Source organism: Podarcis muralis, chromosome 18 (assembly GCF_964188315.1).
Source record: "Podarcis muralis chromosome 18, rPodMur119.hap1.1, whole genome shotgun sequence".
NCBI lineage: Eukaryota > Metazoa > Chordata > Lepidosauria > Squamata > Lacertidae > Podarcis > Podarcis muralis.
Window position 1 is genome coordinate 11,370,626 of NC_135672.1, and position 22,540 is coordinate 11,393,165.

Genomic DNA, 22,540 nt, shown 5'->3' on the forward strand with positions numbered 1-22,540 from the left:
ATCATTTCTGACTCAGGGCAATAAATACCTACTCAACTCCCCCCCCCGCCCCGCCCCAATCCTTTTGGCTCATCTATTCAAGACTGCTTTCTTTTGTAAGGAAAATCATTTCTTTCTTGGGGAAGAAATCTCGCAAGGGAAAAAAGGTCTTTCTCTCTCTCGTGCGCAAACACCCGCGTTGTGTTCTCCGCGCAATGGCTGAGGTGAGTAATACTGTAGGGGGGGGCGCAATCCAGTCTTGCAATCCCCTGACACCCCCTCTGACCTCAGCAAGACAGAGGAACCGGACGCCTGGGTTCATTCGCGTGCCAATGCAGTTCGAATAAGCTTTCCAGCGCAGGGCGAAAACGTGCGCGCGTGTGGTTTTTTTGGGGGGTATGTCTAAACTTGATTTTTCTTTTAATGGGACTGACTCAACGGTGCAGGCTTTAGGGTTGCGCAGGGCTCCGCCGCAGGCGTTGCTGAAGAGTTGTGTGTGACTTTAAAAGCTTGCAAAGTGGTTTAGCTTCCTTCCTTTTTTCCGCCAAACCCCCCACCCAAACCCCTTATTCTGCATCCATATAGCTAACCTCAGGGATCTGTCAGTCAACAACACCCCCAAAATTGAAAGGTCAAGAAAAAGAATATCTCAGGGTGAAATGGGTGGTTTTGTTTTTTTCCAGTATTCAGGACAATTCTGTGTTGAACTTGAAATCTACACACATCCCAGAGGTTCCTGGAATGGGTGAGCTCCTCCATCTCTCTCTCTCTCTCTCTCTCTCTCTAATTGGGGCCGATTCAACTTTGTCAGCCTTTGAGTAGCACAGGGCTGGACGAAGAGTTCTGAGTAAGTTAAAAGCTTGCAAATTGCTTTGGTTTCCCTCCCTCCCTGAAAACCTTTCTGCCTCCACATATCAGTTGCTAGCCTCAGGAAACCTGTCCCATTAAAAAAAAATGCAGATAAACTTGGCTGTTAGAGATCTGTCATTGAGTTGGTAGATCACGAGACACTTAATCTCATGGTTGTGGGTTCAAGTCCTGCGATTCCTGCAGGGTTGGGATAGATGACCCACGGGGTCCCTTCAAATTCTACAATTCTATGAGGCGTAGGAAATGCTCCCTGTTTATGCCAAGGAACTTAACTGGTCTGCGAGGAATATCCTATATAACATTTTAAGTGTGTTGTAAATGCATTGTACAAATGTGACACTAGATGGCGCTGATGAGCTAAGGCCAAATTCAATATATATTTTCAAACGGTGGGTTTGTTTTTTTTGGTTGTTTGTTTTAAAGAAAGCTATTCTACTTCCAAATCTCATTTGCTGGAAACCGCAGGCAGGGAGAGTTGCTCTCATTTCAAATCCCACTTTTGGTTTCCCCATTGCGGCAACTAGTTGGCCACTCTGAGAACATGCGGCAGCCAGACAGGAGACTGGGAGCAGCCGCCAAGACCACATAACACCGGTCCTAAAGAACGTACATTGGCTCCCAGGACATTTCCGAGCACAATTCAAAGTGTTGCTGCTGACCGTGAAAGCCCTAAATGGCCCAGTATCCCTGAAGGAGTGTCTCCACCCCCATCGTCCAGCCAGGACACCTGGGTCCATCTCCCGAGGGCCTTCTGGTGGTTCCCGCATTGCGAGAAGCGAGGTTACAGGGAACCAGGCAGAGGGCCTTCTCGGTGGTGGCGCCTGCCCTGTGGATCACTGCGGATGGTGACAGCAGTCACGAAATTAAGAGACGCCTGCTTTTTGGGAGAAAAGCGATGACAAACCTGGACAGCATCTCAAAAAGCAGAGACATCACCTTGCCAACAAAGGTCCATATAGTAAAAGCTCTGGTTTTCCCAGTAGTGATGTATGGAAGTGAGAGCTGGACCATAAAGAAGGCTGATCGCCGAAGAATGGATGCTTTTGAATTCTGGTGCTGGAGGAGACTCATGAGAGTCCCATGGACTGCAAGAAGATCCAACCTCTCCATTCGGAAGGAAATCAGCCCTGAGTGCTCACTGAAAGGACAGATCCTGAAGCTGAGGCTTTGGCTACCTCATGAGAAGAGAAGACTCCCTGGAAAAGACCCTGATGTTGGGAAGGATGGAGGGCGCAAGGAGAAGGGGACGACAGAGGACGAGATGGTGGGACAGTGTTCTCAAAGAGACCAGCATGAGTTTGACCAAACTGCGGGAGGCAGTGGAAGACAGGAGTGCCTGGCGTGCTCTGGTCCAGGGGGTCACCAAGAGGCGGACATGACGAAACAACAACAAAAGTCCTCATAATTCTGAATGAAGGACTGATTTAACTAGAAATCTTGCCTTGCACTGAATAAGATCGTCGGTCCACCTGTCTCAAACTTCCAGACCAGGGTCTCTGTCTCTCTCGTCCCCTTAAACCTGGCATCCTCCACAGGCCAAAGGTCTGAGCTACAGCCTTTCCCTATCCTCACTTTCCAGGGTGCTTCTGAGCATGAACAGAGTTCTACACACACACACACACACACACACACACACACACACACACCTTTGCCGAGTAAACGCAGCCAGGCCACAAAGCTGGATTTGCAGTCTGCAAGGAACCCAAAGCGAGAAAAACGGCTTGAAGGACAATGAGCAAATTTCCTGGAAGAAAAGGGAGTAAAATTGGGTGCGAGGCGGGCAGGCAATTGTTTGTAAGGTCAGGCAATGACAGTCTCCCTCCTTTTTTTGGAAAAACCGCTTGTGCACGGTTTATTCTGGGGGGGGGGGGGCGGTTTGGTGCATCACACACCCACTGAGTCACCCAGCTGCCGGGAATGTGTGTTAGTGGCTATTTTCTCCCCTCTCGACCTTTCGCCGGATGAATCACCCATCCCACACCAAGCGGCAGAAATCTCGGACGAGGAGGAAAACCTCCCGGCCGAGTTATTCTCTTTAGCCAGGCCTCAAAAGAGGAAACCACCCCCCTGGTTCCAAAATAAAAATTTAATATTAGAATGGGAGACGAAAGATGAAGAGGTAAAATCAGTTATGATTAAATGGGCGCAAGATGTGGGTCATAACATTGGAAGATTGGGGAAAATTATGGAAAACCGATTTAAAATTTACAGATTGTTCCCTATTGAAGGAGAATTACATGGAGATGGTACACGACACCAGTGCAGTTAGGGAAAAAGTACAAAACTAGTTCAGATATATGTTGGAAGTGTAAGGAAAAGGAGGGGACATTTTATCACATGTGGTGGGATTGTAAGGTAATTTTAAAAATTTGGGAAATGATATACAACGAATTGAAGAAAATGTTCCACTTAACATTTGTTTAAAAACCTGAAGCATTTTTATGAGGGATTGTAGGGAGAGATCTGCCAAAAAAGCTGAAAAACATCTTCATCCTGCTGCCGCCATGTGATTTCTGTTCTCATCCTGAAGCAAAGTTCTTAACCTGAAGCACTATTTCTGGGTTAGCGGAGTCTGTAACCTGAAGCGTATGTAACCTGAAGCGTATGTAACCCGAGGTACCACTGTACATTTAAAGCCTATCACATGACTTCCCCCCTGAAAAAGTTCCTGGAACTGAAGTCCCCCCACCCGCACTCTTAAACTACAGTTCCCAGAATTCTCCGGAGGGGGGGTGTTTTTGCGTAGTGTGGGTCTGCCCCAATTGTGCCCTGGCTGCGTGCGCAACATACATAAAAAGCCCCCGCACCCACGAGCTCGGGGAGTTATAGTTGCGATGCTACAACTCCCGGCGCCCTTAGCAAACTGGTTCTTCGGGATGGGGTGGGAAATGTGCTTTGAAAGTACGGTGCTTCGCTCCACATAGGGCAAACTTGCATTTCTCATTTCACGGTTGCGGCGTTTACTCGGGAGTAAGACCCGCTGTGTTCGATGAAACCAGGAATCGTGGCCCATGGAAAACTCTTGGCGATTAGAAAGAAACATCTGACTTTGTGGCGTGACAACTCAGCCAATCTCTCTCTTGTTTGCTACATCCTTCCTTTCTCTTAAAGGACTTCTGGGGCAAATAAAAGAGGCAGAAATGCGAAGAATCCTGCAGACTTAGCGTGTTTCCCACTTGAAATCTTTGCTCACTACCACTGCCAGATTAATAGCTCATTTATTAACCTCCTTTCCCCCTTTTAACTCCTTTCTCTCCAAATAGGGGATGAAAAAGAGCTTTTCTCTTTTCAGAACGCAGCGGAAAACCCCATTTCCCCCCACAGTGCAAGGGGAGTGAAAGGGGCGGTGCCTTTAAGGGTTGAGGGGTGGAGCTAGGCAGTTAGGGGTGGGGCTTTGGGGTGGGTGGGGCCTGGTGGGCGCAGATCCGCCGCAGGTGAGACAAAATTCAAGAATTATCTTCATCTCCGTCGGCCAGGATGCTAAATGCAGCCTACAAGTTCAGAAGCAGTCTATCTCTGAAGTGCCTGAGCTTGCTTATTTCCTCTTCCCTCCCAAACCGCATTCCTTTTATGCCGTGTCTCTTGCGGTTATTAACATTGCAAGGGATGCATAAAAACCGTCTCCTTTTGGAAACGAAGCATTGTCTGGACCCGTTAGATATTGTTCAAAACTTTACCTACAGAACGTCCTTCGAAAGAGACATCGACTGATGCAGCCAAACAGGTCCGTAGTAAGACATATGCCAGTCCGAGGCAAAGGCTCACCATCTTACGAAATATGAAATAATTCCAACAAACCGAGAAACAGGAGGAAAATAGGGACGTCCTATTCCATCCCCTCCAACGTTTCTCCCCTGAAAATAGGGACGTCCTTTCCCATCCCCTCCAACATTTCTCCCGTGAAAATAGGGACGTCCTATTCCACCCCCTCCAACAATTCTCCCGTGAAAATAGGGACGTCCTATTCAATCCCCTCCAATGTTTCTCCCCTGAAAATAGGGACGTCCTTTTCCATCCCCTCCAACATTTCTCCCGTGAAAATAGGGACGTCCTATTCCATCCCCTACAATGTTTCTCCCCTGAAAATAGGGACGTCCTATTCCATCCCCTCCAACGTTTCTCCCCTGAAAATAGGGACGTCCTATTCCATCCCCTACAATGTTTCTCCCCTGAAAATAGGGACGTCCTATTCCATCCCCTCCAACGTTTCTCCCGTGAAAATAGGGACGTCCTATTCCATCCCCTCCAACGTTTCTCCCGTGAAAATAGGGACGTCCTTTTCCATCCCCTCCAACGTTTCTCCCCTGAAAATAGGGACGTCCTATTCCATCCCCTCCAACATTTCTCCCATGAAAATAGGGACGTCCTATTCCATCCCCTCCAACGTTTCTCCCCTGAAAATAGGGACGTCCTATTCCATCCCCTCCAACGTTTCTCCCCTGAAAAGAGGGACGTCCTATTCCATCCCCTCCAACGTTTCTCCCTTGAAAATAAGGACGTCCTATTCCATCCCCTCCAATGTTTCTCCCCTGAAAATAGGGACGTCCTAAGGAAAAGTGGGACATTCCGGAATCAAGTCAGAAACCAGCTTCTGTAAAACCAGGAAAACAGGGACACTTCGAGTTTCTGTGGCCCTATTGTGGTCATACTTATTTTGGGAGAGAAGATAAGTGATGACGGAGCGAAATAAAATAAAACTGGCTTTCCCGGGTCTTGACAGAAGGCCTTCAAGGAAGTGGCGCTTGGCACAGAGAAAGAGAGAGACGGGAGAGGTTTTTGTTTTGTTTGCTAGCGCGCAGTGCGGGGGCGATGTGGAAAATTGCTTTATCCCTCCGAAGGAGCTGTTGTGCCTGCAAGCCCGAGTGGTCTCTCTCCTCATCCCCTCCGAGACAAACTAGATTTTGCATTTGGCAAGCAGGGGGGGTCTGGACAGGGGCCAGAGTGGAAGAACAGGGCTTGGTTTGGGGGCTGTACAGAAACTGACCTCCTTCTTTTTCTTCTTAATTCCCCTTTTTAACTTCTGTGCCGAAGAGCCTTGCTGGATCAGGGCCTGTGGCCCACCGAGCTGGGTAAAGGTAAAGGTACCCCTGCCCGTACGGGCCAGTCTTGACAGACTCTGGGGTTGTGCGCTCATCTCACTCTAGAGGCCGGGGGCCAGCGCTGTCCGGAGACACTTCTGGGTCACGTGGCCAGCGTGACATCGCTGCTCTGGCGAGCCAGCACAGCACACGGAATGCCGTTTACCTTCCCGCCGGTAAGCGGTCCCTATTTATCTACTTGCACCCGGGGGTGCTTTCGAACTGCTAGGTTGGCAGGCGCTGGAACCAAGCAGTGGGAGAGCACCCCGCCGCGGGGATTCGAACCACCGACCTTTCAATCGGCAAGCCCTAGGCGCTGAGGCTTTTACCCACAGCGCCACCCGCGTCCCTCCTAGCTGGGTATCCTGTTCTAATAATAATAATAATAATAATAATAATAATAATAATAATAATAATACAGTGGTACCTCGGGTTACATACGCTTCAGGTTACATACACTTTAGGTTACACACTCCGCTAAGCCAGAAATAGTACCTCGGGTTAAGAACTTTGCTTCAGGATGAGAACAGAAATCGTGCTCCAGTGGTGCAGCGGCAGCGGGAGGCTCCATTAGCTAAAGTGGTACCTCAGGTTAAGAACAGTTTCAGGTTAAGAACGGACCTCCAGAACGAATTAAGTACTTAACCAGAGGTACCACTGTAATAATAATAATTTATTATTTATACCCCGCCCATCTGGCTGGGTTTCCCCAGCCACTCTGGGCGGCGTCCAACAGAATATTAAAAACAATACAGCGCCAGACATTAAAAACTTCCCTAAACAGGACCGCCTTCAGTTGTCTTTTAAAAGTAAAACAGTTGTTTATTGCCTTGACATCTGCCGGAAGGGTGTTCCACAGGGCGAGTGCCACCACCGAGAAGGCCCTCTGCCTGGTTCCCTGTTCGCAGGGAGGGAACCGCCAGAAGGCCTTCGGTAGAGGGACCCCGGTGTCCGGGGTGGAGACGCTCCTTCAGGGATACTGGGCCGTTTAGGGATTTAAAGGTCAGCACCAACACTGTGAATTGTGCTCAGAAACGTCCTGGGAGCCAATGTAGGTCTTTCAGGACCAGTGTTATATGGTCTCGGCGGCCGCTCCCAGTCCCCAGTCTGGCTGCCGCATTCTGGATTAGTTGCAGTTTCCGGGTTACCTTCAAAGGCAGCCCCACGGAGAGCGCATGGCAGTAGTCCAAGCGGGAGATAACTAGATGCCCAGAGAGAATGGAGGAATCAAGATAGAATGCCTCTGACCCTGGATGTTCCATGAAAACATGAGACAACCTTTCCATCTTGAGTCTCCCAGCGTTCAGCTTTCTCGGATTTCCATGCCTTCTAGCGTAACGAGACAGGGAGGGGGAACTTCCCTCTCTCTGTTTACCTCCAGGGTTTTGCATAATTTCCACAAACTTCCCAGTCGCCTTTCCTTTCAACGGGGAAGTCCCAAACGCCTGCCTTCTTTCCTCCTCGGAGTGTCTACCCATCCCCAAAGGAGCCTTTCGGGACACAAATGCCAATTCACATCCTGGCCAACTCCCAGTTGTGCAATTAAAGCAGGTTTTTAATGCTCTTAGGTAATAAAAGCGGCTTCTCTCTCTTACTCTCTCTCTCTCTCTCTCTCTCTCTCTCTCTCTCTCACACACACACACACACACACACACACACACACACCACCCCAAACTTGTTGGAGGATGCATGGCGGCTAACAGATTGAGGTTGAATCCTGACAAGACAGAAGGACTGTTCTTGGGGGACAGGAGGCGGGCAGGTGTGGAGGACTCCCTGGTCCTGAATGGGGTGACTGTGCCCCCGAAGGACCAGGTGCGCAGCCTGGGAGTCATCTTGGACTCACAGCCGTCCATGGAGGTGCAGGTCAATTCTGCGTCCAGGGCAGCTCCATCTGGTACGCAGGATGAGACCCTCCCTGCCTGCGGACTGTCTGGCCAGAGTGGTGCATGCTCTGGTTATCTCCCGCTTGGACTACTGCAATGCGCTCTACGTGGGGCTGCCTTTGAAGGTGACCCGGAAACTGCAATTAATCCAGAATGCGGCAGCTAGACTGGGGACTGGGAGCGGCCGCTGGGACCACATAACACGGTTCTGAGAGATCTGCATTGGCTCCCAGTACGTTTCCGAGCACAATTCAAAGTGTTGGTGCTGACCTTGAAAGCCCTAAACGGCCTCGGTCCTGTATACCTGAAGGAGCATCTCCACCCCCATTGTTCAGCCCGGACACTCAGGTCCAGCTCCGAGGGCCTTCTGGCGGTTCCCTCATTGCGAGCAGTAAGGTTACAGGGAACCTGGCAGAGGGCCTTCTTGGTGGTGGCGCCCACCCTGTGGAACGCCCTCCCTTCAGATGTGAAGGAAATAAGTAGCTATCCTATCTTTAAAAGACATCTGAAGGCAGTCCTGTTCAGGGAAGTTTTTAACATTTAACGCTGTATTGTTTTTAATACTTGATTGGGAGCCGCCCAGAGTGGCTGGGGAAGCTCAGCCAGATGGGCGGGGTATAAATAATAAATTATTATTATTATTAGTAGGAGTAGGAGTAATAAGGAAATTGACAGCGCCGCACCGAAAGTTGTGGGGCAACCTTTTTATTGACAAAACGTTGCCTAACCTCAACTCACAAGATATCAAGAACGAATTCTTGTTCAAACAGCAAACGTCATCTCACTTCGCTGGAAACATTCTGCCAGCCTGGCTCAATACTTCCTTCCCTGGCTGGCAGCAGCAGTGGGTCTCTATGGTTTCAGGGAGGGAACAGCCCTACCTGGAAATCATAGAGTTGGGACATCGGGGGGTCATCCATCCCAGCCCCTTCCAATGCGGGAATCTCAATTCGGTATTGATCAGTATTGACTAACAGCTGCTTTTCGGGCGTTCAGACAGCGAGTCTTCCACAGCCCTACCTTGAAATCTTCTTTCGTAGATGCTCCAGCAAAGGTTTGTCCTTTAAAAATAAGCTAAGATTCTGGTCCTCAAGGTTCTGGAATAAACAGAAGATGGTGGAAAATTGAACCCTGGGGCTTGCAGCTGCCCTGTTCGTGAGAATAAGACAATAATATTTAATCTCTGGAAAGGAAAGCCGCAAAACCGAGCCATCTTGCCTGGAGAAAGAGGGGCAGCCGAGAGGGGAACAGACTGTAAATATTAGCCTCTTGCAAAGAGACGGGAAGGTTTTTCCTATTAAAACCCGGGCAGATTTACTAGTTCTGGAGATGAGGAAGCTGGCAGCCCGGTCCTGCGAGCTGAGCATATTGTGAGCAGGTGCACAGTTTTACTGCCAGGGCGCATAAATCCCAATTCCTCTCATCTTCACCGATCGTCCCAAACACACAAATGGCCAGGGCGGCGTTAAAGGTTGCCAACTGACCTGCAAGCGTCTAAAACTGCCCTTCTCCTTTGCTTTTTAAGCCTGAGTGGGAAACGGACAGAGTTGTGCTCTTGATTTTGATGAATTTATTGTCATTGTCCGTATATACACAGTATACACAACAACGAAAATCAAACACCCACCCAAAGACCGGGTTCACATACACATTTGCACGTATCTCCAACACTCTCATCCTATTCAGACATAATCTATAAAAACATAACATAATCCAGAATATAACATAACCTATTAAAGGCATAACATAACCTAAAACCTATCTCATTCCTTCCTACTCCCTGCTTGCTATTCCTTGCAACTGGCCCTGAGATCATTATTTAGTGCAATCAGAGCTCTTGGATAGAAACTATTCAGAAGGCGTGTGGTTTGTGTTTTCATTGCCCTATATCTTCTGCCCGAAGGCAACAGTTCAAAGAAGTTGTGAGCAGGATGGGTGGGATCTCTCAGGATATTGTGTGACTTCTTCAAAGTGTGAGACGTGAAGATCTCATCCAGGGTTGGTAGTTGGAGCCCAATAACATTCTGGGCAATTTTAATTATTCTCTGTAAAGCTTTTTTATCCATTTCAGAGCTGCTCCCATACCACGATAATATACTATAGGTTAAGACACTCTTGATGGTACTGTGATAATAGGACAGAAGTAGGTGCTGAGATAGATTCTTTAAACATCAAAATCTATAATAATAATAATAATAATATTTATACCCTGCCCATCTGGCTGGGTTTCTCCAGCCGCTCTGGGCGGCTTCCAACAAAACACTAAAAACAGAATAAAACATCAAGTACCTGCCCCCTCCTCGTCCCAGGACCTTACCTCAATTTGTATTTCAGGGTATTATTATTATTATTATTATTATTATTATTATTATTATTTGGAGGTAGCGAACACTGAGGTCCAGCTCCGAGGGCCTTCTGGCGGTTCCCTCATTGCGAGAAGCAAAGCTACCGGGAACCAGGCAGAGGGCCTTCTCGGTGGTGGCGCCCTCCCTGTGGAACGCCCTCCCACCAGATGTCAAAGAGATAAACAACTAACTGACATTCAGAGGACATCTGAAGGCAGCCCTGTTCAGGGAAGCTTTTAATGTGTGACATCTCAGTGTGTTTTTGGTCTTTGCGGAAGCCGCCCAGAGTGGCTGGGGAAACCCAGCCAGATGGGCGGGGTACAAATAATAAATTATTATTATTATTTGGAGGGAGGGAACTCTGCAAAAGAAGACTTATTCAGAGCTGGAACCCACGAGGATTGCGAAACCACATCGCGCCCCCTTCCTTCTCCTCGGGCCATTGCGCCAGCTCCAATTTTCTTAACCCCTCCCATGTGTTCCCCATTAAGCCGCGGGGAGAAGAGGGGTTTGCGCAAGGCAATAAATTACGTTAATGAGGCTTGGTGGAGAAAGGGTGGTATCCGCAGCGGGGGTTGGGGGGGGAGATGAAAGGGAAAGCGGGGTTGGAGGGGGTCGGACGCTGCGGGGGGGGGGGGAGAGGCGGGCTGCCACAGGTGGGAAGAGAGATGGTCTTGTTCTCCCGTTCACATGTGTTGCGGAACCGGAGTCATAAATCACACACCTTCTGGGGTCAAGGGTGCATGTGTCTTGCAGGGGGGCCTGCAGAACTTTGCAGATCCCAGTGAAAAACACGGCTTGCACCAGACATCTGAAGCGCGTTGGAAAAGTGTGCGGCGCTCCCCCCCCCCAAGAACCTCGGGAACTGTAGTTTTCCTATCGTGGCGCTACAGTTCCCAAATATCCCAAACAATTTAAACCCCTGTGTTGCAAACCATTATCAGTAATATCCAAGGCAACATGATGACCAAGTACAACAATGCAATATCAATATAAACTTTATATTGATCTATACGGCTTTATATAATCTATACGGAACATTGAACAATCTCTTGTTATTTGGTTTACAGTGGTGCCTCGCAAGACGAAATTAATTCGTTCCGCGAGTTTTGTCGTCTTGCGATTTTTTTCGTCTTGCGAAGCACGGTGTCGGGAAAGTTTTTTGGAAAAGCTTCAAAAATCACCAAAGTCTTCAAAAACCTCAAAAAAGGCTACCACACCGCTTGCTATAAGTTGCTCCTCGAAGTCAAGTCGCAACTGTATTAACGGTGTTAAGAAAAAGGAAACAAACTTGCAAGACGTTTCCGTCTTGCGAAGCAAGCCCATAGGGGAAATCGTCTTGCGAAGCAGCTCAAAAAACAAAAAACCCTTTTGTCTAGCAAGTTTTTTGTCTTGCGAGGCATTCGTCTTGCGAGGGACCGCTGTATTGTTTATTTCGTTCTATGTTTTCAAGAGATTCCATCAAGAGTGCACATTTTGTAACTTTCAGAGATACTATAAGATTTCTGTTTGTTTGGTTTGGCAGAGAGCGCGTATTTCATATATTTCATATGGTTCAATCTTCCGTATAGATTATATAAAGAGTTGATATTGATATTGCATTGTTGTGCTTGGTCGTCGTGTTGCCTTGGATATTACTGATGCTTGCATCAAATATCTGCAGGGCCAGATTTAGGTTTGATGAGGCCCTCAGCTACTGAAGGTATTGGGGCCCTTTATAAGTCCAGCTGCTCTTTGTCAACAACAAATAGTCGATGTTTTTTGTGTTGAACATATGCTATATGGTAATTGATGGACCTAATAGGTATCTTAAGCCATTTGTACATGCAGAATGTAGGCACCCTATATAGAGAAAGGAGCAAACCAGGGATATTTTAGGGAGCAGGCGGGGCCCATGACTTACATCCTAGGAGCCTACACAACACAAAACACTGTTGCCATATGTATGCCTTATTTTATTTGTTTTTTATTTTATATTTTGGAAATGTACATCCAGGTTTTTCCCCTTTAAATTTTTTGGGGGCCCCCAAGAGAGCAGATGACACAACCTTGATGGCAGAAAGTGAGGAGGAATTAAAGAACCTTTTACTGAGGGTGAAAGAGGAGAGCGCAAAATATGGTCTGAAGCTCAACATCAAAAAAACGAAGATCATGGCCACTGGGCCCATCACCTCCTGGCAAATAGAAGGGGAAGAAATGGAGGCAGTGAGAGATTTTACTTTCTTGGGCTCCATGATCACTGAAGATGGTGACAGCAGTCACGAAATTAAGAGACGCCTGCTTCTTGGGAGAAAAGCAATGACAAACCTGGACAGCATCTTAAAAAGCAGAGACATCACCTTGCCAACAAAGGTCCGTATAGTTCAAGCTCTGGTTTTCCCAGTAGTGATGTGTGGAAGTGAGAGCTGGACCATAAAGAAGGCTGATCGCCGAAGAATGGATGCATTTGGATTCTGGTGCTGGAGGAGACTCTTGAGAGTCCCATGGACTGCAAGAAGATCAAACGTATCCATTCTTAAGGAAATCAGCCCTGAGTGCTCACTGGAAGGGCAGATCCTGAAGCTGAGGCTCCAAGAATTTGGCCACCTCATGAGAAGAGAAGACTCCCTGGAAAAGACCCTGATGTTAGGAAAGATGGAGAGCACAAGGAGAAGGGGACGACAGAGGATGAGATGGTTGGATGGTGTTCTGGAAGCTACCAGCATGAGTTTGACCAAACTGTGGGAGGCAGTGGAGGACAGAAGTGCCTGGCGTGCTCTAGTCCAGGGGGTCACGAAGAGGCGGACACGACTAAACGGCTAAACAACAACAAGAGTGTTTAGCTTATACGTAAATCCGGCACTGAATATCAGGTGCGGCTCTGATTTAATTCATGAAACTCATCCGCCATTCGATTTTTCTGAGACGGGGGGTGGCCTGTTAAAAGGGGCGGGGGGGGGGGCGTCTTCAAAACTTCCATAAGCCAGGGTGGATCAGAAGAGCGGGAACTTGCCAAATTTCAGGTTTGCGGGGGACAAAGTCGAGCTCTGATTTTATCATGTTACGTTTTTCAAAATGTCCCCTCCCTCCCAGCAGAGTGCTAGACAAATAGACCAACTAGGGGTTGCCATAGTCACAAAAATTTTCGCACAAAGTGGTTGAACTTTTCGCACAAAGTGGTTGAACTTTTCAGAAATGTGTTTTTGGGCTTTACTTGGATTTTTAAAGCATTTTTTTAAAAAAATTGCCCTACTTGACACATGTCGGAGTTCCCTGCGTCTCAGTAGGTATCAAGAATCGGTGCCTGACTTTTAAAGAAAACAGAAGCCTTTCTGTTAGCAATCTTAGGTAGAGATATTCCGAAAAATATAAGAGAAATCTTTTTATATGCAACAGCGGCTGCCCGCCTAGCGATAGCATCTAATTGGAAAGGGGGAAAGATACCGACGCTAACAGAATGGCAAAATAAATTATTAGACTACGTGGAAATGGCTCAACTAACAAATAGGTTAAGAGGTAACACCAAACAAATATATAAATTCAGTGCTTTTCTTCCTAAAAAAAATATATGTTTAGGGCTACAGTCATACTTCGGGTTGAAGTAGCTTCGGGATAAGTACTTTCGGGTTGTGCGCTGCGGCGACCCGGAAGTAACAGAGCGTGTTACTTCTGGGTTTCGCCACTCGCGCATGCGCAGATGGTGAAAATGACATCACGCGCATGTGCAGAAGCGGCGAATCGCGATTCGTGGACACAGGTTGCGTTCGTTTCTGGATGCGAACGGGGCTCTGGAATGGATCCCGTTCGTATCCAGAGGTACCACTGTAGTCTCATTTTGACTCAAGAAAACCACCGTTTTATAGTTCAAATCAAGGAAAGTAAAGACAGTATATAGACAAAAGGACAAGGATTCGCAAAATGTTTAGCCTGGGGGAAAAGGCTCTGTATAAATTCAATAAATAATTTCCCCATACACCCTAGAAGCGCAGGGCGCAGATTCCCTAAATACTCACCCAACACGACAATGGCACATCTAAGAATGCTCAGGTGCTCTGGAGGGGAAATACGAGGCGATTGCAAAATGTCTTTGATCCATAGCTGTCAACTGTCCCTTATTTGGTGGGAAACTCCCTTATCCCAGCGACATGTGCCGCTGCTGTCCCTTATTGATGATGTCCCTTAAATTTCACAGGTTTCATGCTCGCCCGGCTCGGGAGGGAAGCAGCGGCTCGGGGTCCTCCGCTGTGAGAGAGAGAGCGTGCGCTGGAGCCGTCGTCCTGGTGCAAGGAGTTCCATCGGCCCTTCCCCAACCGAGAGGGGGGGGGGAGAAAGAGAGACTCTCGCCCACGCCACCTGCCAGCCCGGAGGCGGCAGTGGTGGCGGCGGCTGAGGATGCAGCCTGAGGGAAGAGGAAGAGGGTTAGGGTTAGGGAGGGACGCAGAAGGGCGGCGCTTCAGCGGCCGCGCCACAACCGCCTCATACCGGATTGACAGCATCTGTCAATCCTTCCAATGTATGTAACTCTTTACAACAGCAAAAATCCTTATTTTGGCTGCTGATCCCTTATTTTCGAGGCTGCTGGTCCCTTATTTTCAAATCTGTAAGTTTACAGCTATGCTTTGATCGTGATTACAAATTAACGGCTCCCTCTTTCCTTGGGAAGCGAGTGATGGACCCAGGGATGGAAGCAGTGGGGTGGGGGAGAAGACACCCCCCCCCCGACAACAGGGTGGTCAAAAAAGTACGGGAGGCCAGCCCGGACCCCCACTGGTTGGTGTTTTCGCAAGCCGGGCACCCGCTGAGAATTCGGAGCGGGATGCCAAGGCGCCCGCTGCTTTCTGCCCTCGTCTTGCACGGACCGTTGGCAAGCCAAACAGATGTTCGCGATCGGGGAACAGGATCCGAGCCACATTCCTTGGCCATGATGCCATGGCGTTCCCGGACGGGCCTTTCGCCACCTCGGAAGACGGATGAGGGCGGCCGAGCTGTCGGCACTGGCCTGGTGAAAAATGGGGGAGCCAGGCACGGTGACATCATCGCCCGGGGTGTTGAAGCGACGGGGCACCTGGCATCCACATGACATCACTAGTAAAGCAGACCGTCTCATTTGTCAGCGCCAAAATGGTACTGAGCGTCGGAACGACTTGGCTGCAATAAGGAAAGCAGAGACATCACCTTGCCAACAAAGGTCCGTATAGTGAAAGCTATGGTTTTCCCAGTAGTGATGTACGGAAGTGAGAGCTGGACCATCAAGAAGGCTTATCGCCGAAGAATGGATGCTTTTGAATTCTGGTGCTGGAGGAGACTCTTGAGAGTCCCATGGACTGCAAGAAGATCCAACCTCTCCATTCTGAAGGAAATCAGCCCTGAGTGCTCATGGGAAGGACAGATCCTGAAGCTGAGGCTCCAAGACTTTGGCCACTTCATGAGAAGAGAAGACTCCCTGGAAAAGACCCTGATGTTGGGAAAGATGGAGGGCACAAGGAGAAGGGGACGACAGAGGACGAGATGGTGGGACAGTGTTCTCGAAGCTACCAGCATGAGTCTGACCAAACTGTGGGAGGCAGTGGAAGACAGGAGGGCCTGGCGTGCTCTGGTCCAGGGGGTCACGAAGAGGCGGACACGACTTAGCGACTTAACAACAACAAGACAGACTTGCTGTTAACCGATGCTTGCTGTTAACGTATGCATACAGAATCAAAAAGCTTAAAAATTACTTTCCTCTCTCGGCTGCCTCAAAATTCTCCACCACGCATCCCCAATATGCAAAGGATTGATTTAGAATTTGAGATGCATATGTTGCGACGCCCTGAGGCATGTTTGGCACCTTTCCTTGACTCCCCATCTTGCGTTGGCCATAAAACATCAGAGGTGGCGTCTAATGAATCGTTAAAATCCACATGGATTCCTATATTAAAATCGAGAACAAAGAAAGCCCCTTCTGCCTTCTGCAAGGCAGAAGCTCTGCCTCTGAGCCAACATGTTTGCGTTCTTGTTTATTTCCAAACAGCTTCATTGGTTATATTCCTGCATTAGAGAATAGCTAAACGGACCCCTGACCATTAGGTCCAGTCATGGCTGACTCTGGGGTTGCGGCACTCATCTCACTTTACTGGCCAAGGGATCCGGCGTACAGCTTCCGGGTCATGTGGCCAGCAGGACTAAGCGTTTACCTTCCCGCTGGAGCGGTGCCTATTTATCTACTTGCACTTTGAGGTGCTTTCGAACTGCTAGGTTGGCAGGAGCAGGGACCGAGCAACGGGAGCTCACCCCATCATTGCAGGGATTCGAACCGCCGACCTTCTGATCAGCAAGTCCTAGGCTCTGTTCTATATTATAGTAAAGATAAAGGGACCCCTGACCATTAGGTCCAGTCGTGGCCGACTCTGGGGTTGCGGCGCTCATCTCGCTTTACTGGCCGAGGCAGCCAGCGTACAGCTTCCGGGTCATGTGGCCAGCAGGACTGAGCCGCTTCTGGCAAACCAGAGCAGCGCACCGAAACTCCATTTACCTTCCCACCGGAGCGGTACCTATTTATCTACTTGCACTTTGACGTGCTTTCGAACTACTAGGTTGGCAGGAGCAGGGACTGAGCAACGGGAGCTCACCCCGTCATTGTGGGGATTCGAACCGCTGACCTTCTGATCAACAAGTCCTAGGCTCTGTGATTTAACCCACAGCGCCAGCCGCGTCCCTAATGCATTAGAGAATAACTTGCACCTAAATATTAGTCAGACAAAGGAGATGGTGTTGGACTTTTGGAGGAAGAGAGGGGAAGCTGCCCTGTGGTATATTGGGGGGGGCTGTGTGGCGAGAGTCTCCTACACCTACTTCTCCCTCCCTTGAGCCCCGGCACCTATATCCTCTTTCCTCCCTCTCTTGAGCTCCAGCACCTATTTCCTCTTCCCTCCCTCATTCCTTTCAGCCCCGGCACCTACTTCTCCCTCCCTTGAGCCCCGGCACCTATTTCCTCCTCCCTCCCTCCCTTGAGTCCTGGCACCTATCTGCTCCTCCTTCCCTCCAGCCCCAGCACCTATATCCTCTTTCCTCAAGCCCCGGCACCTATTTTCCCCTCCCTCCCTTGAGCCCCAGCACCTATTTTCTCTTCCCTCCCGCATTCCTTTCAGCTCCGGCACCTATCTGCTCCTCCTTCCCTCCTGCCCCAGCACCTATTTCCTCTTTCCTCAAGCCCCGGCACCTATTTCCTCCTCCCTCCCTCCCTTGAGCCCCGGCACCTATTTCCTCCTCCCTCCCTCCCTTGAGCCCCGGCACCTATCTGCTCCTCCTTCCCCCCAGCCCCAGCACCTATTTCTTCCTCCCTCCCTTGCGCCCCGGCACCTCTTCCCTCCTCCCCCCCCCTCTCTCCCAGGCTGCTCCGCTGCTCGCCCGGCGCGCCCCCGACGCTTCTCCTCCTGCGCGCGCTCCGGGCTCCCTCGGAAGCCTTCCTCCTCCTCCTCCTCCCGGTCCTCCTCTTCTTCTTCTTCCTCGGGCCTCTCCATCTTCTTCTCTATCGCAGGCGGGCAGGATGGCCGAAGGCGCGGCGCTGCTCCTTTTCCTGCTGCTCCCGCGGGCCGGGCTGGCGGCCCTCGGCGGCGCTTCTTCTTCTCCTTCTTCTTCATCATCATCTCCTTCTTCTTCTCCTCCTCCTCCGCCGCCTCCTTCGTCTTCTCCTCCGCCGGGAGACGGCGATCCTTTCTCGGCTCAGCTGGGCGATATCTCCGCTTGCCAAGCGCGCTGCGCGCCCAGCCTCCGTCTCCAGACCCCCGGCGCCAAGGTAACCCACCCAGGGGCGCGCGGCAAAGGCTCCTACTCCGAGTAGACCCCTTGCCCCCAAAGGGAGAGAAAGAGAGAGGAAAAACCCAGGTTCAAGCTCGCCCCGTGGTTCCAATGGGTCTACTCGGAGTCGGGGATGGCGTTGCAGGCAAGCCATCCACAGAAATGGCACCGCCGGACGCGCGCGCCTCAAACGCGCAAGATCCGTGCACGGCTAAAAGCGAATATTATATTTAAAAGCAGCAAAAAGATCTGCTCCTCCAGCACCCGAGATGTGCGCGCGATTAAAAGCGATCCTACTTAAAAGCAGGCGTAGATTTTGCTGCTCCTTTGAGCACCCGAAATTCGTGCGCCATTAAAAACCAGGGGTAGATTTGCTCCTCTAAGCAACCCAAGATTCGTGCTCAGTTAAAAGCGATTGTCGTGTTTAAAATCGGGAATAAATTTGGTCTTTTACAGAGTCTGGGGTTTTCGGTTGAAACGCACGCAGAAATTCCCGAGGAGAATCAAAAATAACGCAGATAAATAGCCTTTGATGCCAGTCTCTGCCTGCGCCCCCCCCCCCGCTCCTCGTGGCCCCCTAAACTGGGAAGAATACAAGCATCCATCTTTTCCAGGCTGGAAGGAAAGAGAGATGGACAAGGTTTAAGGGAAGGAAAAAAACGGAGGGGGAGCAATTTTTAAATAAAAATGAAACATGCCATTTTAAAACGATCCGTTTTGATTTGGGGGGGGCATATCTGGTGTATTGCTTTAATTAGCTGCGAGGTGCTTTAATTTAATTTTGATCCCCCCCCCCTGCATGTGGGATCTGCTTTCTGCAGGTACCAATCCATCACTGCCCCCTCCCGCTCGTCCATCGGCAGAAAAACGCTTCGGATAAAGACCCCTCGCTCTGTCTGATTTTTATTTTTGTTTGTCTATAGCTCCCCCCCCCCCCCAGCTAAAATCCGCCCATCTCTCTTCCGCAGACACGCAACCTATACTTGTTTCCAATTTCCTGGGGCTCTCGGCCTTCGCCTTTGGGGGCCCAAATACTCAGAGTAGACCCACTGGAACAAAAGGAGACGACCCTGTGTGCCGTTCCGTTAATGGGTCCACTCTGCGTAGGATTTAGCTGCAGACAACCTGAACTGTGCAAGGGATTTCATCTTCCAAAACATCTTTTGTTCTGCATTCAATTTTTATTTGGGGGGGGGGGCGTTTTGCATCAGCCGTGTTTGCGACATACACAATTAATTTTGTGCAGTGCTGCGAAAGGAGTATGGGATGCATTGAGAGAAGGGGATGCGATTAAAATAAGCAGGCCGAGTTTGCAAGCTATGCTATGATCATTTTTAAATCCTTAAATTCTTTAAGGCATTTAAAATTAATTGGCTCATTTAAATACGGCTTCTGGTTTGGAGGTTGGTGGGTGTGTGTGTGTGTGTGTCCCCGTTTTCCTCCGCCGCTTGCTGGCAATTTCCCGGTAGACTGCTCCTGTCCATGGAGGTTCTGTGGAGCCGCCACCCTCTCTCCTTGGTGCTGATCCGGAGCCAACGGAGGGGCGTGAATTGTGTTGCTGAATCAAAGAGGATGCTCTCATGTCCTTTCTGTCAGTCAAATGTTCCTGAGACAATCGCAAAGGTGATGCAGCGAAGACTTTTTTAACCGTTCCTCTGATCTCACAGGAAGGCAATTTGAAAATAACCATAATTTTTGTCTCTCTCTCTGACGGATTAATTTAAAAAACGTCCTCTTTAGGCTTGCTTTTATTTCATCTTTTTGTTTTCAAATTGAATTTTCTATTCATTAAAGAAGACTTACCCGTTCCCCTGCTAACCTGCTGTCAAAAGGCATCTATTTATCTGTTTCATAAGATGTTTGGACCGCTGGATTGTAAAAAGAAAAGCAAATGGGAAAAACCTCAGGGCAGTTTGCAAAACCCCCAAAAAACCTCGAAATTAATGCAGAAATGGACAATGCGCTTAGGTTAACAAGGAGGGTAGATTTGGGTTGAACGTTAGGTGAGAGCAATATGCAATCATTTGCAAAACACTCACTCAGAAAGCTCTCTGGAAGAAGTGTTGCAATGTCAACATAATTTGTTGTTGTTGTTTAGTCGTTTAGTTGTGTCCGACTCTTCGTGACCCCCTGGACCAGAGCACACCAGCCCTCCTGTCTTCCACTGCCTCCCGCAGTTTGGTCAAACTCATGCTGGTAGCTTCGAGAACACTGTCCCACCATCTCATCCTCTGCCGTCCCCTTCTCCTTGTGCCCTCCATCTTCCCCAGCATCAGGGTCTTTTCCAGGGAGTCTTCTCTTCTCCTGAGGTGGCCAAAGTCTTGGAGCCTCAGCTTCAGGATCTGTCCTTCCAGTGAGCACTCAGGGCTGATTTCCTTCAGAATGGAGAGGTTTGATCTTCTTGCAGTCCATGGGACTCTCCAGAGTCTCCTCCAGCACCAGAATTCAAAAGCATCCATTTTTCGGCCATCGGCCTTCTTTATGGTCCAGCTCTCACTTCCATACATCACTACTGGGAAAACCAGATCTTTAACTATACGGACCTTTGTTGGCAAGGTGATGTCTCTGCTTTTTAAGATGCTGTCATTGTGCGGGACATGCACAATGCTTTAATTTCTCTCTCCACTCTTCCCCCCCCCCCCAAATATTTTTTTCCAGGATGCCGTCCTCAACGCCTGCTACCGGGGCTGCCGGCTGTTTTCCATCTGTCATTTTGTGGACGCCACGGCCGACCTGAACGCAACGAGAGTCGAGTGCGAATCGGGTGAGCCCGCTCCCCTCCTCCTTACAAACAACGTCCCCCCCCCCCGTCCAAACCCCGTCGGTTACATTATCCAGAACTTCCTTTCCACTTAAACGGCTGTCATCTCCCCACCGCCTATATTCTGCAACCGATTCCCACAGATAGCCGAGCGGAGGGGAAGGATAATGGAAAATTGCAGGTGGGGACAGGCACGAAACAAGGGGGGGGGAAACCCTCCCCTCCTAGGATGTGATTAACTCTGCAATGGACTCTGTCTTTTTGGAGGCAGTAAAGTCTTTCGGTCGGGAGGTAGCAAAAGCAGAGCAGGGACTCGTTCGGGGAGTTGACGCATACCCTCCTTTCGGAGGCAAGTTGTTCCCACTGGGAGATTTCCCCCCAAGCTCGCAGCCAAGTGCAGAGACACAACAGTACGCCTCGCCCCATCAGAAAGAGCGCAGACTCATTCAGAGACGTGGCGGGTAACCTCTCTCCCCCCTTCCCAATCTCTTCCTCCCCACCCCCCTCGACAATTCAGCCTGTATGGAAGCTTACGCTGGTGGCGATGAACAGTTCGGCTGTACGACGGGATGCAGGACTCAGCTGCCGGAGACAGACAGCCGGGGAGAGAAGGTAATTTGTCTCCTAAACCAGTGCCGGATTTATGTATAAGCTAAACAAGCTATAGGGTGGCGCTGTGGGTTAAACCACAGAGCCTAGGGCTTGCCAATCAGAAGGTCGGCGGTTCGAATCCCTGCGATGACGGGGTGAGCTCCCATTGCTCAATCCTTGTTCCTGCCAACCTAGCAGTTCGAAAGCACAAAGTTCAAGTAGATCAATAGGTACCGCTCTGGCGGGAAAGTAAACAGCGTTTTTGTGCGCTGCTCTGGTTCGCCAGAAGCGGCTTAGTCCTGCTGGCCACATGACCCGGAAGATGTACGCCGGCTCCCTCAGCCAATAAAGCGAGATGAGCGCCGCAACCCCAGAGTCGGCCACTCTTCTGGGAGTATGCAAACAAGCCTAAAAGGGGTGCTGGAACCCCAAACCCCTCTCTCTCTGCGAAGACACGGCATCCAGATTACTACCAAATCGGCCCCTGTGTGGGTTTGGCATCGAAATCTCAGCCTAGAGGGACAGCATAGCTGCTTTCGCCAGTTTTGTGAGACTGACTGTCAGGGGGGAAATTTATGTGTGTTGGGGGATTAGAGAGCCATTCTTTAGTCTTAAAAAGAGCTTAGAAGGCTGGCTCCTCCAGACATTTCCTCCAAAGCCAAGCCGTGGGCAGGGAACATCCTGTGCCCAAACAACTCATCCTGCCACCTGTCTCTACAGGCAGTGTGTGTGTCTGCAAATGTGTGTCGGCACAGGCGTTTGGATCACAACGTGGGCGGCAGGCATTGCCCTTCTGAATCCAGAAGGGCTGTTTTGGGGGACAGAGAGCGGGCAGGTGTGGGGGACTCCCTGGTCCTGAATGGGGTAACTGTGCCCCCGAAGGACCAGGTGTGCAGCCTGGGAGTCATTCTGGACTCACAGCTGTCCATGGAGGCGCAGGTCAGTTCTGCGTCCAGGGCAGCTCCATCTGGTATGCAGGATGAGACCCTCCCTGCCCGCAGACTGTCTGGCCAGAGTGGTGCATGCTCTGGTTATCTCCCGCTTGGACTACTGCCATGCGCTCTACGTGGGGCTACCTTTGAAGGTGACCCGGAAACTGCAACTAATCCAGATTGCGGCTGCTGAACTGGTGACTAGGAGTGGAGACCATATAACACTGGTCCTGAAAAACCTACATTGGCTCCCAGGACGTTTCCGAGCACAATTCAAAGTGTTGGTGCTGACCTTGAAAGCCCTAAATGGCCCAGTAGATCTGAAGGAGCGTCTCCACCCCCA

The 22,540-nt window shown here is 49.9% G+C and overlaps 1 protein-coding gene across 7 annotated transcripts in view; it reads left to right on the top strand.

Moving 5' to 3' along the window:
- The first annotated feature begins 179 nt into the window (after positions 1-179).
- The window catches only part of TMEM59L (transmembrane protein 59 like), a 28,361-nt gene continuing 6,000 nt past the window's right edge, over positions 180-22,540 (top strand). For 3 of the 7 annotated variants that reach the window (XM_077921739.1, XM_077921740.1, XM_077921741.1), the window contains exons 1-3: positions 20,380-20,469; positions 20,572-20,677; positions 21,192-21,286. In XM_077921739.1, coding sequence (XP_077777865.1) covers positions 20,395-20,469; positions 20,572-20,677; positions 21,192-21,286 — 276 coding nt within the window. In that variant the 5' untranslated portion in view covers positions 20,380-20,394. Of the gene's footprint in view, positions 204-17,662; positions 17,912-19,116; positions 19,537-20,379; positions 20,470-20,571; positions 20,678-21,191; positions 21,287-22,540 lie in introns of those variants that run through there. The other 4 variants (XM_028713552.2, XM_028713554.2, XM_077921742.1 and 1 more) reach the window with 3 other exon arrangements.